The sequence below is a fragment of the Hippoglossus hippoglossus genome, chromosome 19 (genome assembly GCF_009819705.1).
Source record: "Hippoglossus hippoglossus isolate fHipHip1 chromosome 19, fHipHip1.pri, whole genome shotgun sequence".
In the NCBI taxonomy this organism is placed as follows: Eukaryota; Metazoa; Chordata; class Actinopteri; order Pleuronectiformes; family Pleuronectidae; genus Hippoglossus; species Hippoglossus hippoglossus.
In genome coordinates, this window is record NC_047169.1 from 5,603,406 (window position 1) to 5,624,747 (window position 21,342).

Consider the following 21,342-nt stretch of genomic DNA (forward strand, 5'->3'; position numbering starts at 1 on the left):
GGCTTCATACCTGCAATCCAATCTATTGCGAGGCCCTGAATGCCTCTTTTTCCAACGCCTGAGTTGATGACACTGCTGTATCCGCCTCCATCCGTTTTTGCTTTGTAGATCCCTCTGTACGAGGCGGAGGTGGCATTGTCAGTCCAGAAAATAAAGCCAGAGTCAATATGGAGGTCCAGTTTGTCCTTAATGGAGTAGGAAGCTGCAAAAGAGGGAAATACTAGTTGTAGTAACTGATCATTTTGTATTAACAGACTGTACAATATGCAGGAAGCAGAATAATAACATGAGGTCAACATACATCCACCGACAGGAACCATGGCCTCCGAGTGGTCTGAGCTGTTTATGTGGAAGCCACGGATGAACTTGGGGGTGGAAACGATGGCGAAGGATTCATACTGTTCGCAGCGGGAGCCATCTTGAGAGGGGTTAAAGCCTGTGGTGCAGGCACAGGTCTTTTGATTGTCTGGTTTGGGCAGACAGAGGTGAGGACAGCCCCCGTTGTTGGAACTGCAGGCATTGGCGGTCCCTGCTGAGTCTGAGTGGATAATAAAAGACAAAATAAGTTAGACAGCCAAACAGCGCTCAAACACATCACATCTGACTTTATCCTAATCCTGTTCTTATCATTTCTATGGTACGTGGGGAGAAAATCCTCTATTATCTAAACTCAGCAAAATTGGATTTATTTTCTGAAACGTTTGCTGCAGCAATAGTTTTGTCTCTCTCCCTAAAATGTCATTACTATCTTAGCATTTATGTGTTGTCAATTTATTTTGCATCAGCATGTGTGAAGGGGATTTAAAGGTATGAATTTCATTAATTACAAGTGTCTTATCAATGAATTTAGAAGACAGGGAAGTCTCCCAATCTTCAAGAATGGAAGCTTGTTTCTAATTTTGATTAAAGTAAAGTAATCTTCCATTTGAGAAAGATCTATGAGGACTGTGAAGGCCATATGAACACAAAAGCTACACTTAAAAGATGAAACACAAGTTGCCCTGTTGTGTGGTGTCCTTGAAGAGGACACTAAGCTCCTACTCACTCCCTCACTGGCAGTCTCACTCCCTCACTGGCAGTCTGGCAGTAATTGCCTGTTGCATAATAAACAGCTTGATAGATGAAAATCTCAAGGACAGACAATAACGACTGAATAAAATATCTGTAAATCCACGTACCGTCTCTGGCGTGCACTTTGAGAGCACGCAGACCGGACATGCCACTCCTCATCACCACCATGTTGGCACCGGTGTCCTTGTCCACCCTCTCGATGACCTCGTAGTCCAGGTCTGTGTAGTAGAGGTGGTTCTGGTAGACCGTCAGCCCCCAGGGATGGGACAGACCACTGACCACCGTCACGCGGGTCACTCCGTCCATGGTGCCACTTTCGATCTGGGCAAAAAGAAAGGAGGTTGCTAAATGTATTTGAATCAAGACCAAGGTTAATATGAAAAAACAAGACAAAATATTTCGACTGAAGGTGACATCAACATCATCAATAACACACAGCTAACACTAAAACGTCCAGTATCTGTACACACCACCCCAGAGCCTGCCACACCCCAGTACAGTTTTCTGACAGAGACGTCAGCAGCGATGAATCCTATGTTCGCCAAGTTGCCCGTGTAGAGGTTCCTGAGGTTTCCTCCGTCCATGTCGGAGCTGCCAACCTTAGGGGGAACTCCACTGTCCGACCCCTTGTCTGTCCAAAACAATTTCCTGCAGGGACAAGATTGGAGAGTGTAAATACGAGAAACAACTGAACATCATCCGCCATTTACTCGTGTGACATTTTGGACTCTAGTTATTTATACCACAAGTAACATGATTGAAAAATAGAGAAATCTTTTCGTTCATGCTAGTTAATTAAAATAAGTCAACAAATAGGTTGTTATAGTTTCTTTTCTCAGTGGACAGATGCTTTACCCTCGGGCTGGATCCAGAGCTATTCCAATGGGTTCTCCCACTCCCTCAGGTTTGCCAGTGGAGGTGATGAGGGTCTTTCTATAGTGTTGGTTCCCATCGACACGGATTACCTAAGTGAATTGTTAAGCTTTGTTTATAAACTTGCACAATGAAAAAAGAGAAACAGATATTAAGAGAGAGAAAGTGGGAATCGAAATTGAATAAAATATAACATGCACATTTAAATAAACATAATAAATAAATAGAAATCTTTTTATTTAGTCCAACCTTTACATATGAGGATAGTTTATAAAACAAAGGGCTCTATTCTCTTACCTCAATGGTTTTAACAGTGGGATTGGTGTAATACATTATTCGGCTTATCCAATCAAAAGCCAGACCAGATGGTGAGCCCATGAGAGCAGCTGGAGCAAACTCCGACCTGTTGGTACCACTGGTTTGCACTCGCCATATAGAACCCTGATATTAGAGCAAAATCAGACACAGTTAATCAAAGCTGTCCTTCAGTAAATGTCATAAAACATCTAGTTCCAGAAACCAGTGTTTTAAATTAAGCCCTCCACTTACAGTGCCCTGCACCCAGTAGACAAATTGCTCCTGGTCGTCAAAGTCGATGTCCCGCCCCTGGCTGATGCCTGACACCGGGGTCATTGCATTGTTTGAGGGGTCAGCGGGGTCCAGAGGGACGCCAAAAATCACTGAGTCTCTCACCACCATCAAGAAGGGAGCGCCATCTAGAGCAGAAGAGGAGCACACGAGATGAGAGGAAGACAATTCTCACACAAAGGGATCTCAAGCTGTTTAGAGGCTAAAACAGACTTTCTACAGGAATGGATAAGACCATCATTATTGTCGGACAGTTTTTAAGCTGAGGCTAAATGTTTGTGCATTTTGAGTCGCAACTCACAATACGTTATTTGAATTAAATCATAATATAATAAGGCAGCTGGCTGGATTCAAATGAGAAGTGTCGTCCCACAGCTGGAAGTCGCTTTGAATAAAAACATCTGCCACATTAGAAAATGTCAAAGTTAACCTTGTTGTCATTCAGACGTCTCCATTCAGACGTCTCCATTCAGACGTCTCCATAATATACAGCATAGATACTCACCTTTGACACATGTGCGTCGATCAGCGTCCAGCTTCCAGCCCGACTGACAGTGGCAGGTGTAGTACCTGGGTCTCAGGGCCGACAGCAGGCACAGCTGGGTGCACATGTGTTCTCTGCATGGGTTGATGGCTGAATACAAAACCACAATGTCACCTTCAATTTCGACTTTTTGATTTTTATCTGTGTATGATTAGGTACAGATCACAAGTAAGACATAGTTTAATTGTGATTAACACAACATTTTAATACAATGAAGAAAACTATAAGTAAGTCAATTAGATTTGCTGTTTGATTGAAAGTTACCAGCGGGTTGTTTGATGGGATGGTCCATCACGATGCCCATGGGTTGGTAGACATTGTTCATCAGGGTGGTGATGTTGCCACCGTGGAACTTGTTGGTCCTCATCACTTTGCTGGTGTAGCGCTCGGACCAGTAGATGCTGTCCTCGAAGATGGTCATGCCGTGCGGGTGCTGGAGAACCTGGAGGTGAGGTGGGGATGCAGAGGGGGGGATTTTTACGACTTGATTCAAATCTCAATTTCTGCCTCACAGTTCGATGCCTCTGCCAACTGGTCATGCTGCAGTTTACAGCCATATTCGTTCAGACCCATACACTGTATGTGTGTAACTGAAAGAAGTTGATGAAAGGTGTTAGGTAAGTTATTTGTGAGGTCACAGTGAACTTTGATCATCATTTTATTTTGATTAATGATTTGTCACCATGGAGGATATTTCACTTTAGTTTTTTCCTAAATAACGTAATTGAACTAAACCCACCAGGTCACTTGCCAAGACCTGTTGGCGGTTGTTGCCATCATAGTCACAGTAGTCAATATATTTGAGGTAGGCATCTGCAAAGTAGACCCTGCGTGTGGTGTAGTCCAGGGTCAGGCCGTTGGGCCAGTAGAGCTTCGTGCTGACGATGACTTCTCTCCTGGCTCCATCCATGTCGGCCCGCTCGATCCTGGGATTCTGACCCCAGTCTGACCAGAACATCAGGCTGGTGCTGGGAGGAATGAGAGTTTAATACTCAAGAGGGTTGAAAGACATGATTTCATAAATGAATCTGAAGGTTCAAAGTCGTGTTTTACTAGTTGCGAGGGTCCAGAACTAGTCCCCGGGGGCTGGTGACGTTCTTAGTGAGGAGGACTTTGCGGAAGCGACCATCCAGAGTGGACACCTCGATGTTCTCCATGACAGAGTCGGTCCAATAAAGGTTGCGACCCACCCAGTCCACAGCTATACTCTCTGGCACCATTAAACCAGTGGAGAATACCTAGAAAAACAGACATTGCAGACATATTTAATCCCGGCCATGATAAGAATATCACAGTTTTAATTGAATACATCTGTGTGATCATTTCTCTTACTTCCTGTCTATCTGTGCCATTCTGGTTGGAACGCCATATCTTCTTCTGTGAGGCATCTGCCCAGTACATTTTGGAGGCCACATGATCAAAGTCTACGGTCACTATGCTCGAACCGCTGATCACTGGATGCATCAGGGGTGGTCTCATATAGATGCGGTTGGCGATTATCTGGCTACGCTTAGTAACCAGGAGTACAGCTGCTAGCTGGTCTAAAGGCAGAAAAATATCATGTTTCACACCAGAATCTTATCTAACTGCTGCGTTTGCATGTAGCATGTAACTGTATTAGTATCTTACTATGTTATAACTTCTTTTACATTCCTGTTTATGCTGCATTTATTGAATTGTGATGCTTGCTGTTTACCGGCAGCTTTGCAGGTGCGTCCATCGGGCTCAAGGAGGTAACCATCCGAGCAGTAGCACCGGAAGCTTCCTCTCTCGTTGTAGCACTGCTGGCTGCAGAAACCGGGGATCAGACATTCGTTGATGTCCTCACAGGTCTTGGAGTCGTTGAGTTGAAGTCCTGGAGGACAGGTGCACTGAGCCCCAAAGGGTCCTTGGACACAGCCATGACTGCAGCCCCCGTTGTTCAACACACAGTCATCTTGGTCTTCATGAAACGACATAACATTGAGTAAGTGAGGAACGAGCTGCATTTATTGTTGGCGACGTTTTTAGTTTTTGTGTTGAAGGATGTACTTTGTGATTATGTTGAACTGACTGAAAGACATATCTCATGCTAATACAAGACATTTCTAAAACTCACTGCAGATTGGTGACTCGTCTGCTCCGTTGGGACAGTCCCTCTGTCCGTTGCACACCTTGTCCAGGTCTATGCACGCCAGGTCAGTGGGGCACTGCCACTGTCCGGATGGACAACTGAAAGGAGGGGTGGGGCAGTTCTGTTCATCGCTCATGTCCCGACAGTCATTGTCACCATCGCACAGCCAACTTGTCGGGATGCACATTTTGTTGGTGCACTGGAAGTAGTTGGATCCGCAAGTGGTAGGTGGGCAGGAGTTGTGTTCGTCTGATCCGTCCTCACAGTCGGGATGGCCGTCACACTCCCACTCGCCCGGTAAGCAGAACCCATCGGCCTGGCACTGGAACTCATCATTGTGGCAGAGGCCTGGTCCTCGAGTGGCTGTCGGGTCCAAAGACATTTAAAATGACTGAAACTGCAGTGAAACATTTCAGTGATTTACAGAAACAGAAATCTGACAAACAAGACAGAGGTGTAATATGTATTCAATTGCATTGATTCACATTAATCACATTACAAACCAATAAAATGAAGATAAAAGGTAACTGTTAGTAATAACGGACATAAATCAGAATGTCAAGTGGTGCAATCAATCATAGTTACATCACTAAAAACACAATTTGCATGATCGTCTTTTAAATATATAGTTAAAGTCTGTGTTGTCAGCTTACGACAGTCTCGCTCATCAGAATGGTCCCTGCAGTCAAACACCCCATCACACTGATATCTTGTGTTGACACACTGGTCCCCGCTGGCACAGGCAAACTCGTAGGAGGCACAGGAAAACTCTTAAAGTGAAGAAGAGTGAAAAAGAAGAGGGAAAAGATAAGTAAACACAAAGGTATCTCTGTTATACATAAACGATCGACATAAACTGTGAAGTTATAGTGATTCCTATACCACAGTTTTTCTCATCAGATCCATCAAGGCAGTCCTGGTCCCCATCGCAGACGTAGGAGTTGTGGATACAGCGGTGGTCGGGACACAGGAAGTAAGCAGGGGGGCATGTAGTGATGGTTGAATCTGCCAGTCACAGACATAACAGCCTTTTTCAGTATCTTTAAAAACATGTAGAATTACATGAAGTGCAATCTCATAAAGACTGAAATGATAATGGGCTGAATACAAGCTTACTGCAGTTGTGTTCATCAGAGCCGTCGCCACAGTCGTTGTCACCGTCACACAGCCACTGTTTAGAAATACACCTGCTGTTAGCGCAGGTAAAGAAGTCGTCTGCACAGGTGGTAGGAAGATGAGTGGGACAGTTATTCTCATCAGAACCATCGCCGCAGTCATCCATGCCGTCACAACGCCAACTGGACAGGACGCAGTGCTTATTGTCGCAGGTGAACGCTTGTGGAGAGCAGGTCGCTCCTGGTAAAGACATAAGAGGCAGGTACTTGGATTAATACAATTGTCTTTACTCAATAATTCTCCTAATAATTCTCCTAATAATTCTCCTAGTTTTTTGAGACATCCACCTGTATCTGTGCAGTTGGCCTCATCACTCTTATCCATGCAGTCAACGATTCCATCACAGCGGTAGGAGTTGGGCCGGCAACGTCCTTCATCACACTCGAAGGCGTTGTCCCCACAGATGTTGTCAGGTGGGATGACGGAATCGTCCTTGATGCAGTCCCTCTGGTTGGCCTGGAGTTTCATGCCGTAGGGACAGCCACACACTCGACTGAAGGAGGGGGTTGGGAAACAGAAGTGGCTGCACCGCCCGTTGGTCACCACATTGCAACGGCTGGTTAACGCTGTCGGGAGGATGATGAAGTGGGTCAGTGGGTTTTTATAGATTATGATATCTACCTGCTCAACTAAGGCCCTGGACCTGCAGTCATTGTTTGACAAATGCAACATGGATATGATCTTTTTTGTAAATTCTCTCCCCGCTTAACAGCAGTCACATCATCTTGATCTAGTTCATGTTCTCAGTTATCTAACCTGTCACAATTCTGGCCTTTACTTACCCTCAGTTACTGTAGGGAGGGAGTGTTGGACTCCAGTGTGTGAACTTACTGCTGTGAAGGTCGGCTGTGTAGGCTTTAACATTCATTATCCCAGTGACTCCTTGTCTGATCATGATGTTTCCTCCTCCGTCCCTCTTCCTCATCTCGAATATTGCTCTGGTCCGTGTGTCAGACACGTACAGGTAATCTATGTCGAGAAGCATTTGAAAAAGATGGTAAAGGTACTAAGAAAATAATAAGCATTCACAAAATATAGTAATTGAACATGAGCTGTATTAAAGTCATTTTAGAAAGTACACAATGAGTGGAATATGCATTTCCTTAGTGTCCCGCTGTGTTGAATGTGCACAAGAATGAAATCTAATTCTAAAAGTGGAAGAACGACGGAAATTGTTATCCTAACAACAAAGAGAGTTGAGGAATTTTCAGACTTTTGTAATAAAGTTTAGGTTTTACTTTGACAAAAGCAGCAGCAGATGAGGAGAGAGTGAGGAACCCACCTGAGTAAATCGTCAGAGAGTAGGGTTGAGTGATCTGGCCGATATTGGTAAACACCTGTCTGTCATAGCCTTGGATGCCAATGTGACCAATCTGGTCCAAGAGGGAATCCACCCAGTACACCCTGTCCATCCTGTCGAAGACCAGCCACAAGCAGTTCATCAGTTCATTTAAAGGGAAAGTCCAATCAAAACTCATTATAATATTTCTTGCTCTAAATCGTTTGCAGGAATCGATCAATGCTTCACTCTGAATCTTACACGTAGTCCACAGAGAGCCCGTACGGCCATCCCAGTGTCGTGTTGACCAGAGGAACAGCATTGCTGCCGTCAGTGAAGCCCCTCATGATGACCGCTGGACGGTACCAGTCAGACCAGAACAAGTAGCTGTCAAGTGTGAGGGGACACGTTGGAGGACAGATTTGTTTATCTTAATGTATTAATATAATAAAAGTGTACAGTAAAAAGGGAAAGGTACTTATGTGCAACCAGTAAAAGACTGAAATGTATATACGCCTGATAAATCTGAGCACTCACCCAGCACTAGGATGCACTGCGATTCCCTTCGGGTTCCTCAGTCCCGTCACAATGTCTCGTCTGGATTTGTCTTTGACATTGAAGGCCACCACCGTCTTGTAGGAGCTTGTGGTCCAAAACAAAACATTGGAGGTCCAGTCATAAGCCATGGCATCAATTACTCCCACTCTGTAGCCTGTCAAAATCTGTTGGACTGACAATGCACAAAGGAAATCAGCACAGTGAGATGTGACCTAAAGGATGATGATAACAACGTGTAGCTTTTAGCATTGTGTGGTTTAAACATTGGTGTTTCGTTACACATATTTCGCAAAAACTCACTCGTGCCATTGAGGTTTGACTTATAGACAAGTCCTCTGGACCTGTCATTGTAGAAAATTGCCTCCTCTTTTCCATCAAACTCGACAGCAGAGCCAGAGAAGGAACTCCCAAGCCCGTGGAGGGGCAGGGTGACGTCCTCCTGGAGGGAACGGTTCAGTGGGATTCCCCGCACCGCAAGAGAGGTGGCCAACAGCAAGTAGTCCTTCACCTCTGTTTAAAGGAGGGGCAGTGGTTACTGGCAGGGAATCAGACTCTCTAAATGTGATCATAAGTACGACCCCTGCATGTTTTACTGTTTGTTGTAAAGAAGTTGTTGAGTAGAAAAATATATAAGGAAAGATATTATATAACAATGTACATTATTGTTTAAATCAAAAGAAACCTTACTAAAGCAGGTCCGACGGTCGGGTTGAAGGTCGTAACCATGGCGACACTTGCAGCGGAAGCCAAGGCCGTCATTGTCGGAGCGGTGACTCAAGACACAAATGTGCTGACAGCCGCCGTTGTGTTTGCCACATGGGTTCATCACTGCAAGACACGACACGTGTGGTCATTCCAGTGAACACTGAAGAAGAAAGACCTTTAAGGTTGGAGGTGCACTTCCTTACCAACAGGTTGCAGGACAGGGTGTGAGACAACAACATGACCCGGCTTCTGCACGGTACGATAAAGAAGTGAAGGGTTGCTGCCATTGAACCGGTTGGCTCTCACCACACCCATCTTGGTCCAGTCAGTGAAGAACACGTGGTCTTCAAACACAGCAATTCCAAAAGGATGCGGAGCCTGGGTTCCACCATTAAGGACAATTTTCCTGGAAACAGCAACACCAAAGAATGGCCATCGAAGGGAACACAACATGGATGCAATGTTTCTGCAAGTTATTTCCCAGATAAGGGCAAATCTTCAACCTTTACCTGTCCAGCCCACTGTAGGTGACAGTCTCCACAGTGTCAAAGTGGCTGTCAGACCAGTAGACCCTCCGATTGATGATATCCAGAGTAATTCCTGTCGGAGTGCCGAGTCTCATCTTCACCAGCTCCAAGCGATTACTGCCATCCATGAAGGCACGTTCCAGCTTCACCTGCTCAGTGCTGGTGCCCATGTCTGTGAAGAACATGTAGCTGCAGACACAGACAAAGTACAGACATGAAAGGATGCTACATGATGCCAGTAAAAATCTCTGACGATATCAATTAATACATCAATCGGATTCATTTGACATCTTGTAGAATTGCTAAGCTGATTCTAAGCTGATATCGAGACTAAAAGCTTTGAAACCCACCCCACTGTGGGGTCCAGGGCGAGTCCATGAGGTGTATGCAGGTTTTCAGCTACCAGTGTGACCCGGTTGTCTCCATCGTAGTCACACATGTCGATGCGCTCCACCATGGCCTCTAAGACATAGAGTTTGAAGTTGATCCAGTCCACAGCGAGGTTCTGGACATTATGGACCGAGACAGTCAGAACCTCCCTGATGTTTCCCCCATTATAGTCAGTAGAATACACCTAAAAGAAAGAAAGAGTGTGGAATGAGTCTCAGAGAGTCTCGGTCTCGCTTCAACAGGGCGTTGATTGTAGAGAACACACACTTATAACTGCAAAATTTCAGTGGTGAATGTTTGCAACCATACAAAGAAGCTATGACAAAGGTAAAGAAGAAATGATCAGACAATGATCCAGACTGACCTTTTTGGTATAAGTATCACTCCAGAAAATGATGTCACTGTGCGAATGGTAAGCCACGCCCACAGCATAACCTTTGCCCTGAGACGGCACCAAAGTTCTGACGAGGCGTCCGTGGATATCGGCCATCATCACTTCTCCCCCGTTTGTGAAAATGAGCTGTGGTATTCCAGCTGGAAAACACACACACTCATTTTAGAAAGGTACATAAACACACAGAAAACCCACTTGTGTTATTGTTAAACATGAGAAACATTTTGTGCGTTTGTTCAACACATCAGGGATTACATGGTAGCGTCTTCTTAAATGTGTCACGACTATCTTTACTCCATTGATAGCAGCAGCACAAAGATATTGCATAAAACTACGACCCTGTACCTGATATATTGGCTTTGCAGATATGACCCTGCTCCAGGAAGTATCCATCAGCGCAGCTACAGTGATGTGTCCCAGGACGATCTTCACAAAGCTGGTCACAGATCCCCCAGATCTGACAGTCGTTATAGTCTGGGCAATAAAAACAGGCGTAGGGTGAGGATATCAAACTTAAAATATGTAATTTGGACATTAAATAAACATGGTGATTTTAGTTTCTTTAGCGAGGGAACACATTTAATGTTTAAAGAAGCTTTTCTAAAACTGCGTGAGCTCTTAGTACCTGAGAATTGACTGTGACCAACGACACAGCAACTGTAGATAAATATGAAAAAGAAACGTACCGACACAGGAGCGACTGTCATTGGCTACAACGAAACCATCGGGGCAGTAGCAAGCGCCTCCCCCAGGTGATGGGTGGCAGAAGAACTCACAGCTCAAGGTGGAGCAGCGATCCAGGCCTGTGTGTGAAAATGAACATCATAGTTAAATTGAGGTCAGATCACTTGAGGTTTCTACTGTGATCATTATCATGGCAGAACATTACCAGAACCACCTGACCGGCATCACAGCCACCAGTAAATGATCGTGTTAAGTCAGGTGTGAGGGCGGCGATAAGGAAGGGAAAGGGTATAATTATGTCTGAACAGCTGACTTCCAACAAACATGGGTATTATACGGCCATAACGTCTAAACCCGTGCTCCTGCATTTATAGTCCTATCAAAGTGAGGCACATGTACGACAGCCTACGTTTGACTACATCTCTTTTTACAGCAACAGTTAATTCAGCTCATTTGAATTCAGATCTGCTTGTTTCCTCTGATCAGGCCTTTTTTTACTGTCAGTGTAAAGACTAAAGAGAAATGAAAGTAGTCACATACAGCAGCAGTATTACGTGAAGAAGTATTAACGTCAAGTACATCTGTGTGACTTACTGCAGGTTTGCTGTGCGGTGGAGTTGTTCTCGTCTGTTCCTCCGGGACAGTCGGGTTTGCCGTCACACACTTTGCCCACTGGTATACACGCTGTAGAGCCCGGGCATCCCCACTCACCAGGGTAACAGTCCCGAGAGTTGCTGTCTGAAAACCCCAGAAACACTTGTGATTATGATTTATTAAAAATTTCCACAGGCTACTTTTTTAATTGATGCTACAAAAAGGTTTCTAGCTTTTGAGGAGTGGATTCAAAAATTTTTCCAAACTGCTCCAAGTATTTTGTTTGTGTGTATTTGTTTCTATTTAAATTAATTTTTCATTTGTGCATTGATGAAAATAAATCTTCATGTTGTACCAAATTTCCTGTTCAAGGTATTAGTCCACCTTTAAGGACAAGTTCTCTCACCACATCCTTTCTCATCACTGTAGTCCCCACAGTCGTTGAACTTGTCGCACACCCACTTCTGAGGAATGCAGCGGCCGCTGGAACACGTGAACTCGTTGCCGCCGCAACTCGGATACGCTGATGAACGAAGTCACATTTACTCACGTTTAATTCTTACCCATCTCCTTCAATCCGTCAATCTAACGTTAAAGGTCCAGTGTGTAAGATTTAGGTGAATTGGCAGAAATTAAATGTAAAACAATCCTGGTGATGTTTTTCACTGGTGTGTTTCATCTAAATTGTGCAAATTAATGTTTATATTTAAATACTTTATGTTTACATCAGGAGCGGGTCCTCTCTACGGAGACATGCAACATGCAACTTCACCACTAGATGTCACTACATTCTACACACTGAACCTTTAAAGTAACAACGATTACTTATTCATTTGGAAAGCCACTTTTGAAGAGGAAAATTAATATTTCCACAAAGTGTATCAGTGAATCTCAAATCAAACTGTTTAGCAAATTATACATATATCAAGAGAATAGTAAATTCCGGTTTAGCAGTATCAATACTAACTATAATGTTGGGATAACAGGTTGAGCTTTTCACAAGGAAACTTTGGGTCGTTGTTATCCTTACCACAGTCTTGTTCATCACTGTCGTCCCCACAGTCGTCCCAGTGGTCACATACAAAGGACATTTGAATACAGTAGCCATTTGCACACTGATACTGGTGGATGGCGCAGTGCTGAGTCGCTGAAAACCAACAGAGTCGAGACATTTACAAACGTCGATTGCTGAAACCCACTGGAAATCAAATTGGTTCGAACTAGATAATCAATCATTGTCTTAGTGCATCTCAACCGTAATTTCATGAACTATAACATTTCCGTTTGGGATGGGAAGTGATGCAGAATAGATTTTTTATCAGCTCCAAATCCATCACGGCCAACTCACTGCAGTTGAATTCATCAGAGCCGTCTCGACAGTCCTGCCGTCCGTTGCAGTGCTGAGCGTTGTTATAACAGGCCCCGTTAGCACAAGTCTTCTCAGTGCAAGGAGGGTAGTCTGCACAAAAACAAACATATTTCCATACCAACAAGAAACCTTCAACAACAAGATATTAGAGGAATGAAAAAGCATGTCCAGTATGTAAGGAACAGTGTGTTTAGTTCCCAGTAGAAGTCTTACTGCAGCTGTTCTCGTCAGAGTTGTCCACACAGTCCTTCACATGGTCACATCTGTAGCTAACTGGGATGCACTGGCCCTCCTGGCATGTGAACTGGTCTGAGCTGCAGGTCCTTCCCCCTGAACCAAGAGCATATGAGTGGGGTTTGTTGAGAAAAATGCTATGTCGCAGGAAAATTATACTTTCAGTTAACAGAATGTGTAAAGGCCAGATTCTTGATTCTCTAATATAGGTTCATTTGTTTGTCTTTCTGAAATGGAAAGCAACGAACAAAAACAAACCAGGAAATAAAAACAGTAAAACCTTGACCCACACTGTTATCTCATTAAGTTTGGCTCATTAAGTTTGGCCCCATTTTTTCTTCGGTTTTTGTTAACATTTGATTACAGGCCTGTAAATATAGTTTAATTTGAACTCAATGAATATCAAATAGCTTCAGTTTTAAACTGAGATGATGTGGCCACCTAGTGGTTTAACTCTTCTCTATGGTCGCCTGTAAGCTTGTGCTCATATATGCACAGAGCTAATCATCAGGATTTCTTTTAAATATCACAGGTATGTTAACAGTCAGCATCATTTTAAAGAAAACAGCTGCTTGATTTCAAATTTCCTCCAGCGTGCAAACAATCAATCAGCGTACCACAGCTTCTTTGTTCGTCCGAGCCATCGATGCAGTCCTCCTCTCCATCGCAGACGAATCCCAATGAAATGCATTCACCACTTGTCACACATTTGAATTGCTGTGAGGTGCACGACGGACTCGCTGCCAACAGAACAATTGAAAAGTTTATCAAAATCTATATGGATTTGCTTGGTGGCAACTGTGCGTGTTTTCAGCGACTGGTTGTAATACTCACAACAGTTTAGCTCATCCGAGTCATCTGTGCAGTCTTTGGTTCCATCACACCTCCAGGCTATGTTTATACACTGTCCACTGCTGCACTGAAACTCACCGCTTCCACAGCTTCCTGCAGAAATCACACACAGCGGCAAAAAGTCACCATTTATGTTTTAATGGGTGCAATGTGCTCTTGTCCTGGTTCGACATCGTCCAAAACGCTTTCGGCTGCATTGCACTTTCAAATGTGTGATGTCCCTTGGGTGAAAAGAAAGTATATTTTATTGTTTCCTTGACAAATGAGTTACCATCTTTATGACAGATGCAGCTTTTTAAACCTCAAAACATGTGATTTGGCCTTTAAAGGGTAGTTAATTCTTCACCTTGAAAGAAGAGTCCACCTTTTGACCTGAGAGAATTCAGGCAATCATATGAGACAGATAATTGTGCACAGTTAGGACCCAATAAAAAAATGTAATTCTTACCACCACTTGAAAACTTTGAGACTACAAAGTAATGTTAAATACCAATGGTATTATTTCAGGATATTCATCACTATGCCAAGATAGTTTAGGAGGGTTACCTTGTACACAATACCTTTACATCACATATCAGTAAATCAATTCCAAAGTAATACAAATAATCAATAATTCTAAGATTTTTTTTATCAGACTTGTTAAAACTCTTTTGAGAGTAAATCTCTGAAATGTTTCTGTGCAGCCAAAATAATCAAAGCAACGATCAAAGGTTAAATCCATTTAAACTAATTTTGGTAAAATTGGCAAATGATGACGCAAAAATCCCCAAATCCCACAAATTATAATCTTCTACTTGCGATATTTTTCATTTGCATCCCAACAGATTGGACATTAAAAAATGTATTGTTTTCGAGATCAACACGTACCTTGAGAAAGGTGGATTCCTTGGGAGAGCAGTAGAAAAGACAGAAGATGAAGACCTTCAAAGGCCATAATTTAATAACCAGCCGTCCTCCTCAATTCTCTTGTGTTCAGGAGTTAGTTTAATATAAAGTGTGTCCACTCAATCTAAATCTGCATCCTTAATCCAAACGAGCAGGAGGAGGACTGTGCCTTTGGGACTGAGACGTATGACCCAGAGCTAACAGCAGACCAATAATGTGACATGGGAGTAATTTGGCTTTTTATGGCTTTCTGCTTTTACATAAACTTCATCTAAGATTAACTTTTTCTTGTTGGTATGTTGTCTACATCAGCAAGAAAAAGTAACCTCTCATTTTTGTGTGACTGTGAGGCAAGTAGTTAACAAGGTCTGTAGTTGAAACCGGGCGATAATACAGACTTTAGGGCCTTTTTCTTTATTTATGCATCCACATACAAAATATAGCTTCATTTTAACACAAATGACATGATGTATTTACTTCATTACCTGAATTCCTAATCAAATGTGATCATGAGGGTTTTTCACCAGCCCTTCATTGGATCTTCACAAGAACACAAATTATAACTGATGATTTTATAGTTATATATAGCGTATAGTATAGCGGGATATACAAATCTATACATATGAAGTGCAATATGGCAACAAATATGGTACACGGGTGTGTGTGGCACATATTTAATGAATTGTAACCATATTAACCTGTGATAAATATATATCCTTTGTAGCTGTACACAGGGAAGGGTGTAGTGGACAATATTTTTGAATGCAATAAAAACATTTGCATTATGGGAAGTGTGAGTAAGACTTTATCATCAAATCAGTGCCACATTACAATGTCATATTTACACTTATTAAATGACTTGCAGCCTCTGCTGGCTTCTTTATTGTGCTTTTACAATGTGTGACCTTGCAACGCAAACGTTGCTGAATCGGTTTATTGCGCAGAAGAAATGAGAGAATATTACTTTGCAGCAAAGATCAAGAAATAGTTGTCAGTGGTTGTTACTGAAAGAATTAAGCAAAAAACTTTAGCAATAACTGCTGGTGGCAATTTGCTGGACGAGTGAAGGCCTGTAGAAAAGTCTTGTTCTCCTCAGAAAACTAAAATGAAGCTGTTACAGTTAATATGTGGATCTGCTCTGTCGGGGGCCACATCAACGGCTCATCAGATCAAATGTTAAATTCCTGCAGCACAGATCATTTGTTCCCTGAACTCGTGTGTTCCCGGTCACTGTGGCTTAAATTCATGTATTTTGCTGGTTGATATATTAGAGAGTCCTTAGTTTTGCAAAATTAGAGAATCCATAAAGATTCTGTGTAAATAATGATCATACTTTTTAATACATACTGTTTTTGTTTCTGTTTCTTCTAATGTCTTGTATAAGAATGCTCTATATATTGGTTAAACCCAAATGTTCTATTGTATGTGTCAGTAAAATAACTAAAATAACCAGCCACTGTGTTTCTGTTGTTGCGTGTTAATGAGGGAATGACGTTTGTTAAAGCTGATCGACGATTATTGGTTTATTTGACTCCGAGAGAACAGTGACCCACAAACGACCACTCACCGAAAGCACAATACTTCAGTTAAATTCTGTGATTTAAAAAAGTATTGTTTCGTGAATGACACCCTTTTAATCAAATGCCATTAAAAGATTTAAGTTACAACTCAACACATTTGTCAACCGTGAGGTTCCTAAATCCTGTGGACACACAAACCCTTATGTAGTGTATTATTGTATTGTGTATTATTTGTCAGCCTTGTATTCATTTGCAAAAAGTGTTAGACTTTGGCTCACTCTAGCGGTGGAACCAAAAAAGACACTGTCTTGGGAACAGCAGCACTTTTGAATATTGAATTTACCTTCATGCTTTACCTACCATTTGTGTAAATCAAATATATCCTGGCTAATCAGGAATTATTTGTTTATTTTAATATTACTGTCAACCTTTAACACGTCAAATTAAACCGGCAAAAGGACTCGTTAGTTTTTCTTCAGGTAAAGAATGTGTGAGACAACAAAAGAAGTGGAAATCCCTTTATTTCAAAGTAGTGTTAAATCCATGTACACCTTTTGTGGTTTAAATACTTTTTAAAATAATTTTATGGTTAAATGAAATGAAACATCGTATGATATAATGATTTACAAAGGAAAAGGTTATATATTACTTGGTAAAATATTTCTAAATATCGCTTTTTAATTCATATTATTGCTATTTTAATAGCTTGATATCACTCAGTCATGAATATATGTTAAACACAAACAAAATATACTCACAGTTATATATAAAATAGAACATAAATCTATTTCAATGTCGTAAACATTTTACACAAATTATGTTGAAATATGTCCAGGTCGGATTTAAAGGAAGAACTCGAAGGTTTTATTAGAACAAAAGAAAACTTGTCTCATAAAATAACATTTGCACATAAACTAGACTCATTACAAACCCACACAAATATAAAACAATTATTTGTAAACTCATTGGTAAGAGGAGATATTAGCTGCTCATAAACAGCTCCTAATTTAAAAGTATCCATTTCTGGTCCAATGTCATTTCAGTTAGATGTTGTTAAATAAGAAATAGTTTAATTGACTCATAGCAAATAATATTGAGAAACCTTTAAAAAGATCGATGGCGTTTCTCACACCCCAAATTTTCTTAGAAGATTAGTCGAGGAAAGACAGGAATGATTCATGACAGCTTATAATTGGTCAGAAGAAGGTCTCGATCTGGGTAAATGTCATGAACCTTTTGGGTTCGTCATCACTTCTACCATTTTTCATTGTTTTGCAGGTAGTAAGGATTGTTCTGGCCCTGTCTCGGAGCGTACGGGTTGTTCTGAGGTCGACTCTGGGCGTACGGGTTGCCCTGTGGACGTGCAGGTGCATAGAGGTTGCTCTGGGGTCGAGTGTATGAGTTCATGTCATCTTCGTCGTCGTAGAGCCGCTAATGAGAAGAACAATATTTTTATGAGTGAATTGTAAAATCAAGCGTGTACAGTATATCCTTGGTCTTCTTTTTTTGCAATTTGGTGCCGATCCAAATAAAAATCTGGATCTAGTGAATTTAAATGTGGTTTCATCCGTGGACTGTTGGGGGTTTACTGTACTGAGTGCCACTCTAGTTATTTTGGTTCTCTCTTTCCATCCTTCAAGAAAATTGCTTCAAACTTTTTATACTTTACCCTAACTACCCTCCCACATCGCCATGCTCACCGAGTTACTGCCCACAGGGACCAGGTTTTGCCGGCTGTTGCTAGGAGTCATCTCCAGGTTGGTCCTGCTGTCCCAGTTGCTGTTGGCTGTTGCTCGTGGGATCCTGGGCATCCCAGCACCTTCAAAGCCTGACCCTTGATATGAGGGTGCCTGGCTGTTAGCGAAGCTGCCGTTACCGTTAGCCAGTGGTGCCTTGGCAGGAAAGTGACTGACATAAGGTTTCCCGATGTCTTCATGTTTGCTCTTCTCGGTGCTCTTCTTTGGGGATCTACCAAGATTTTAAAAAAGGTCATATATCACTGTCTACTATTATTGTTAACACACTACTGTCTTATAGTCCATATTTACCAATCATTAACTGGGTTTTCCTCAAGTCAAATTATTCACAAAATGTGTTAATGTATAAAATAAAGTGACGCATTGAAAATACCTTGCTACCATGTCAGCGTTAAAAAAAGGTTCATAATTAACCTGGTTAAATAAAGGTTAATGTGTAACGTGAGTGAGACGAGAGCATGACGGGCGCATAAATGAATGAAGGCGAGTGAGTGAGTGTACAGATAAGAGCCTCACCTCAGTACCAGTACGGGCAGAAGGATGAGTGTGATGAGCAGCAGGACCCCGAGCACGGAGCCAACGATAACCAGTGCCAGCTCCCAGTCTAATAAAACACAGTGACAGGGACAGTAATGACAGGTCGTGGAAATAGAGGACAGGAACCATGAAGGCTCGTGCAAATGTTCGCAGGTATCACAAAAAAAGTTGTGACTCCAGATTAAGTGTCTTGAGTAAATCGGACCTGAAGGCAGACGCTTGTCAAGAGAAACAAAAACTGGTGGTGGGGAGTTGGAGAGAAGTGAGCTTAAAGGAGACACATGCTGCTTTCACAGTTCTTCTCTCCACTCGTGTGTTCTATAGGTTTTCGTTCATGTAAAAGGTCTGAAAAGGTAAAAAAAGTGGAAGTCCACAGAAAAATGTAGACACTTCCCCATCATCATGATGTCATCAGGGGGCTATTGTGTTCCGATGTGTTACAAGCATGACAAGCAGGTTATGTTGTTTTGCATATTTGTAAGCAAGATTACTGAAAAACTACCAGATAGATTACCATGAAACAAACCAACAGGTTTTGGTGCCAATCCGGATCAGGGGTCACATCAGGAATCTTTAATATTGCGAGACATCTGATTTTTTGTTTTATTTTCAATTTTTTCCAGACTTCCCAGAGAATAATTCATGGAACTTGACGGAATAAAAATCAGGCATGATTTCTGTAAGTGTGTTCAACTTCATTGAATTTAAGGGGATTATTGTGCCTTGTCATTGTTATGTAATTGTTGTTGTTGTAGTTTTTTCCTTCACTGTCTAATACATACTGTATACTCACATTCAGTGCAGTTCAAACCAGAATAACCAAACCCACAGCTGAAAGACAAGAAGAATGGTTTATTTAATGCATCTATGCAAACATAGATATGGCTAGGTAGGTAGGTAGGTTGGTAGGTAGGTAGGTAGGTAGGTAGGTTGGTAGGTTGGTAGGTAGGTAGGTAGGTAGGTAGGTAGGTAGGTTGGTAGATAGGTAGGTAGGTAGGAAGGTAGGTAGGTAGGTAGGTTGGTAGGAAGGTAGGTAGGTAGGTAGGTAGGTAGGAAGGTAGGAAGGTAGGTAGGTAGGTAGGTAGGTAGGTAGGTTGGTAGGTTGGTAGGTAGGTAGGTAGGTAGGAAGGTAGGTAGGTAGGTAGGTAGGTAGGTAGGTTGGTAGGAAGGTAGGTAGGTAGGTAGGTAGGTAGGAAGGTAGGAAGGTAGGAAGGTAGGTAGGTAGGTTGGTAGGTTGGTAGGTAGGTAGGTAGGTAGGTAGGAAGGTAGGAAGGTAGGTAGGTAGGTAGGTTGGTAGGTAGGTAGGTAGGTAGGTAGGAAGGTAGGTAGGTTGGTTGGTAGGTAGGTAGGTAGGTAGGTAGGTAGGTAGGTAGGTAGGTAGGTTGGTTGGTAGGTAGGTAGGAAGGTAGGAAGGTAGGTAGGTAGGTAGGTAGGTAGGTTGGTAGGTAGGTTGGTAGGTAGGTAGGTAGGTAGGTAGGTAGGTAGGTAGGAAGGAATAGAGAGATGGAGAAAAATATGCTGGTAGACAGCAAGTGTGACATTTTCAGAATGTGTAATGTCATTTTTAGAACTTACTCATCACAAATGCTTGAATCCACTGCATACTGCCCACTGGGACAAGCTGCAAATATAGAGATGAGTAGATTAGATTACTCTCTCTCTCTCTCTCTCTCTCTCTCTCTCTCTCTCTCTCTCTCTCTCTCTCTCTAAATGTACTTACCGAGACATATTCTGTTGCTGAAGTCCGTCTTGATGTAGGTTTCCCTACAGCTACAGTCAAAAGATCCATCTCCTGAAGAGCAAGTGGTAGTATTCTCATCACAGGGTTTCCCATCGCACATATTGGTCACTTTGTTGAGAGGAAACACAAAAAGATTCTCCCTCAGCACACCTTACTCAAGTGAGTACAAAAATACACAAAAATAAGAAATAACACCATGATATGAAGCGAGGACAGAAATGTACGGTATGCTGTGATCGCAGTTGAGAAATGCCAGAAGTGCATTTCATACCCTGAAACAAATCCATTTAGTATTTCTAAAACAGTGTGTCGAAAGCTATTTGTCCACAGTTTATGCGAAGCAATAGCTGAATAACTGCAGAACAGGAAAATATAGTGTAGTTGTTGAACATTAAAGCAACAGATAGTTTTGCATTTCACAAGGCAACCGTCAAATCTGTGAATAAACACGGTTTCCATATAGGACAGAATGAATCCAAACTGTTGAAACCTTTGCAGGTTCCGGGTGTGCACTACTTGCAAACACATATATCTTGTTTGAATAAATTTGGGTAAATCTCAACATCAAACTAGATAACGATCAGACGTACATACTATATTCATGTAATTAACTTACCATGGAAAATTGCACCTCCCAGTACGCACTTGTCACAGCCAGCGGCATTTTTCATTTCAGTTGTAACTTCACTTGTTGTGATGGTAGAACTCGTGCTGAAGATGATCTCTATTGATGCATTGACCCCCTCCTGTCTCACTGACCCAACTCTGCTCTGTGCAAGTTCCCTGCATGGACACAAATCCCACTTACTGATGATTGTATTCTGCAATTATTAGGCGCAATATACTGTTAAATGTACTGTAAGAAGTATGTTTCCAGATAGATGGACAAAACCATTGGTAAATAGCAATGTCATTGTGAGACTTACTGGAGTGAGAGCACTGTAACATTAG

The 21,342-nt window shown here is 42.2% G+C and overlaps 2 protein-coding genes across 2 annotated transcripts in view; both read right to left on the reverse strand.

Annotated features, from left to right (window-relative positions):
• Positions 1–14,885, reverse strand: part of lrp2b (low density lipoprotein receptor-related protein 2b) — a 32,722-nt gene extending 17,837 nt beyond the window's left edge. Inside the window, exons 1-38 of the mRNA XM_034569732.1 lie at positions 14,819–14,885; positions 13,934–14,044; positions 13,717–13,839; positions 13,079–13,195; positions 12,845–12,955; positions 12,527–12,643; positions 11,903–12,019; positions 11,497–11,640; positions 10,905–11,021; positions 10,564–10,692; positions 10,189–10,358; positions 9,785–10,008; positions 9,417–9,623; positions 9,111–9,313; positions 8,890–9,030; positions 8,503–8,712; positions 8,182–8,374; positions 7,906–8,031; positions 7,648–7,778; positions 7,197–7,334; positions 6,653–6,931; positions 6,306–6,545; positions 6,072–6,194; positions 5,843–5,959; positions 5,175–5,552; positions 4,773–5,018; positions 4,409–4,617; positions 4,130–4,314; positions 3,816–4,044; positions 3,341–3,518; positions 3,038–3,166; positions 2,494–2,660; positions 2,242–2,385; positions 1,927–2,036; positions 1,542–1,719; positions 1,179–1,392; positions 302–538; positions 11–202 (exon numbers count right to left, since the gene is read on the reverse strand). Coding sequence (XP_034425623.1) covers positions 11–202; positions 302–538; positions 1,179–1,392; positions 1,542–1,719; positions 1,927–2,036; positions 2,242–2,385; positions 2,494–2,660; positions 3,038–3,166; positions 3,341–3,518; positions 3,816–4,044; positions 4,130–4,314; positions 4,409–4,617; positions 4,773–5,018; positions 5,175–5,552; positions 5,843–5,959; positions 6,072–6,194; positions 6,306–6,545; positions 6,653–6,931; positions 7,197–7,334; positions 7,648–7,778; positions 7,906–8,031; positions 8,182–8,374; positions 8,503–8,712; positions 8,890–9,030; positions 9,111–9,313; positions 9,417–9,623; positions 9,785–10,008; positions 10,189–10,358; positions 10,564–10,692; positions 10,905–11,021; positions 11,497–11,640; positions 11,903–12,019; positions 12,527–12,643; positions 12,845–12,955; positions 13,079–13,195; positions 13,717–13,839; positions 13,934–14,044; positions 14,819–14,885 — 6,451 coding nt within the window. The remainder of the gene's footprint in view (positions 1–10; positions 203–301; positions 539–1,178; positions 1,393–1,541; positions 1,720–1,926; positions 2,037–2,241; positions 2,386–2,493; positions 2,661–3,037; positions 3,167–3,340; positions 3,519–3,815; positions 4,045–4,129; positions 4,315–4,408; positions 4,618–4,772; positions 5,019–5,174; positions 5,553–5,842; positions 5,960–6,071; positions 6,195–6,305; positions 6,546–6,652; positions 6,932–7,196; positions 7,335–7,647; positions 7,779–7,905; positions 8,032–8,181; positions 8,375–8,502; positions 8,713–8,889; positions 9,031–9,110; positions 9,314–9,416; positions 9,624–9,784; positions 10,009–10,188; positions 10,359–10,563; positions 10,693–10,904; positions 11,022–11,496; positions 11,641–11,902; positions 12,020–12,526; positions 12,644–12,844; positions 12,956–13,078; positions 13,196–13,716; positions 13,840–13,933; positions 14,045–14,818) is intronic.
• Positions 14,886–16,862: 1,977 nt separating this feature from the next.
• Positions 16,863–20,493, reverse strand: LOC117752639. The gene is made up of 6 exons (XM_034570162.1): positions 20,371–20,493; positions 20,226–20,271; positions 19,444–19,481; positions 18,630–18,717; positions 18,057–18,324; positions 16,863–17,787 (listed from the first exon to the last, which is right to left on the reverse strand). Exons 1-6 carry the CDS (start codon positions 20,489–20,491, stop codon positions 17,611–17,613), a joined length of 738 nt encoding a protein of 245 aa, XP_034426053.1. The 5' UTR covers positions 20,492–20,493; the 3' UTR covers positions 16,863–17,610.
• Between the last annotated feature and the right edge of the window lie 849 nt (positions 20,494–21,342).

Bases quoted from the DNA above. Each gene is read 5' to 3' on its own strand.
- LOC117752639 (XM_034570162.1), bottom strand. From the start codon at position 20,491: ATGTGCGATGGGAAACCCTGTGATGAGAATACTACCACTTGCTCTTCA. The intron at 20,272-20,370 runs GTAAGTACATTT...CTATATTTGCAG, and splicing joins CAGCAACAGAATATGTCTCG to CTTGTCCCAGTGGGCAGTAT. The intron at 17,788-18,056 runs GTGAGCATGGCG...TCTTCTCATTAG, and splicing joins TCCCTGTGGGCAGTAACTCG to CGGCTCTACGACGACGAAGA.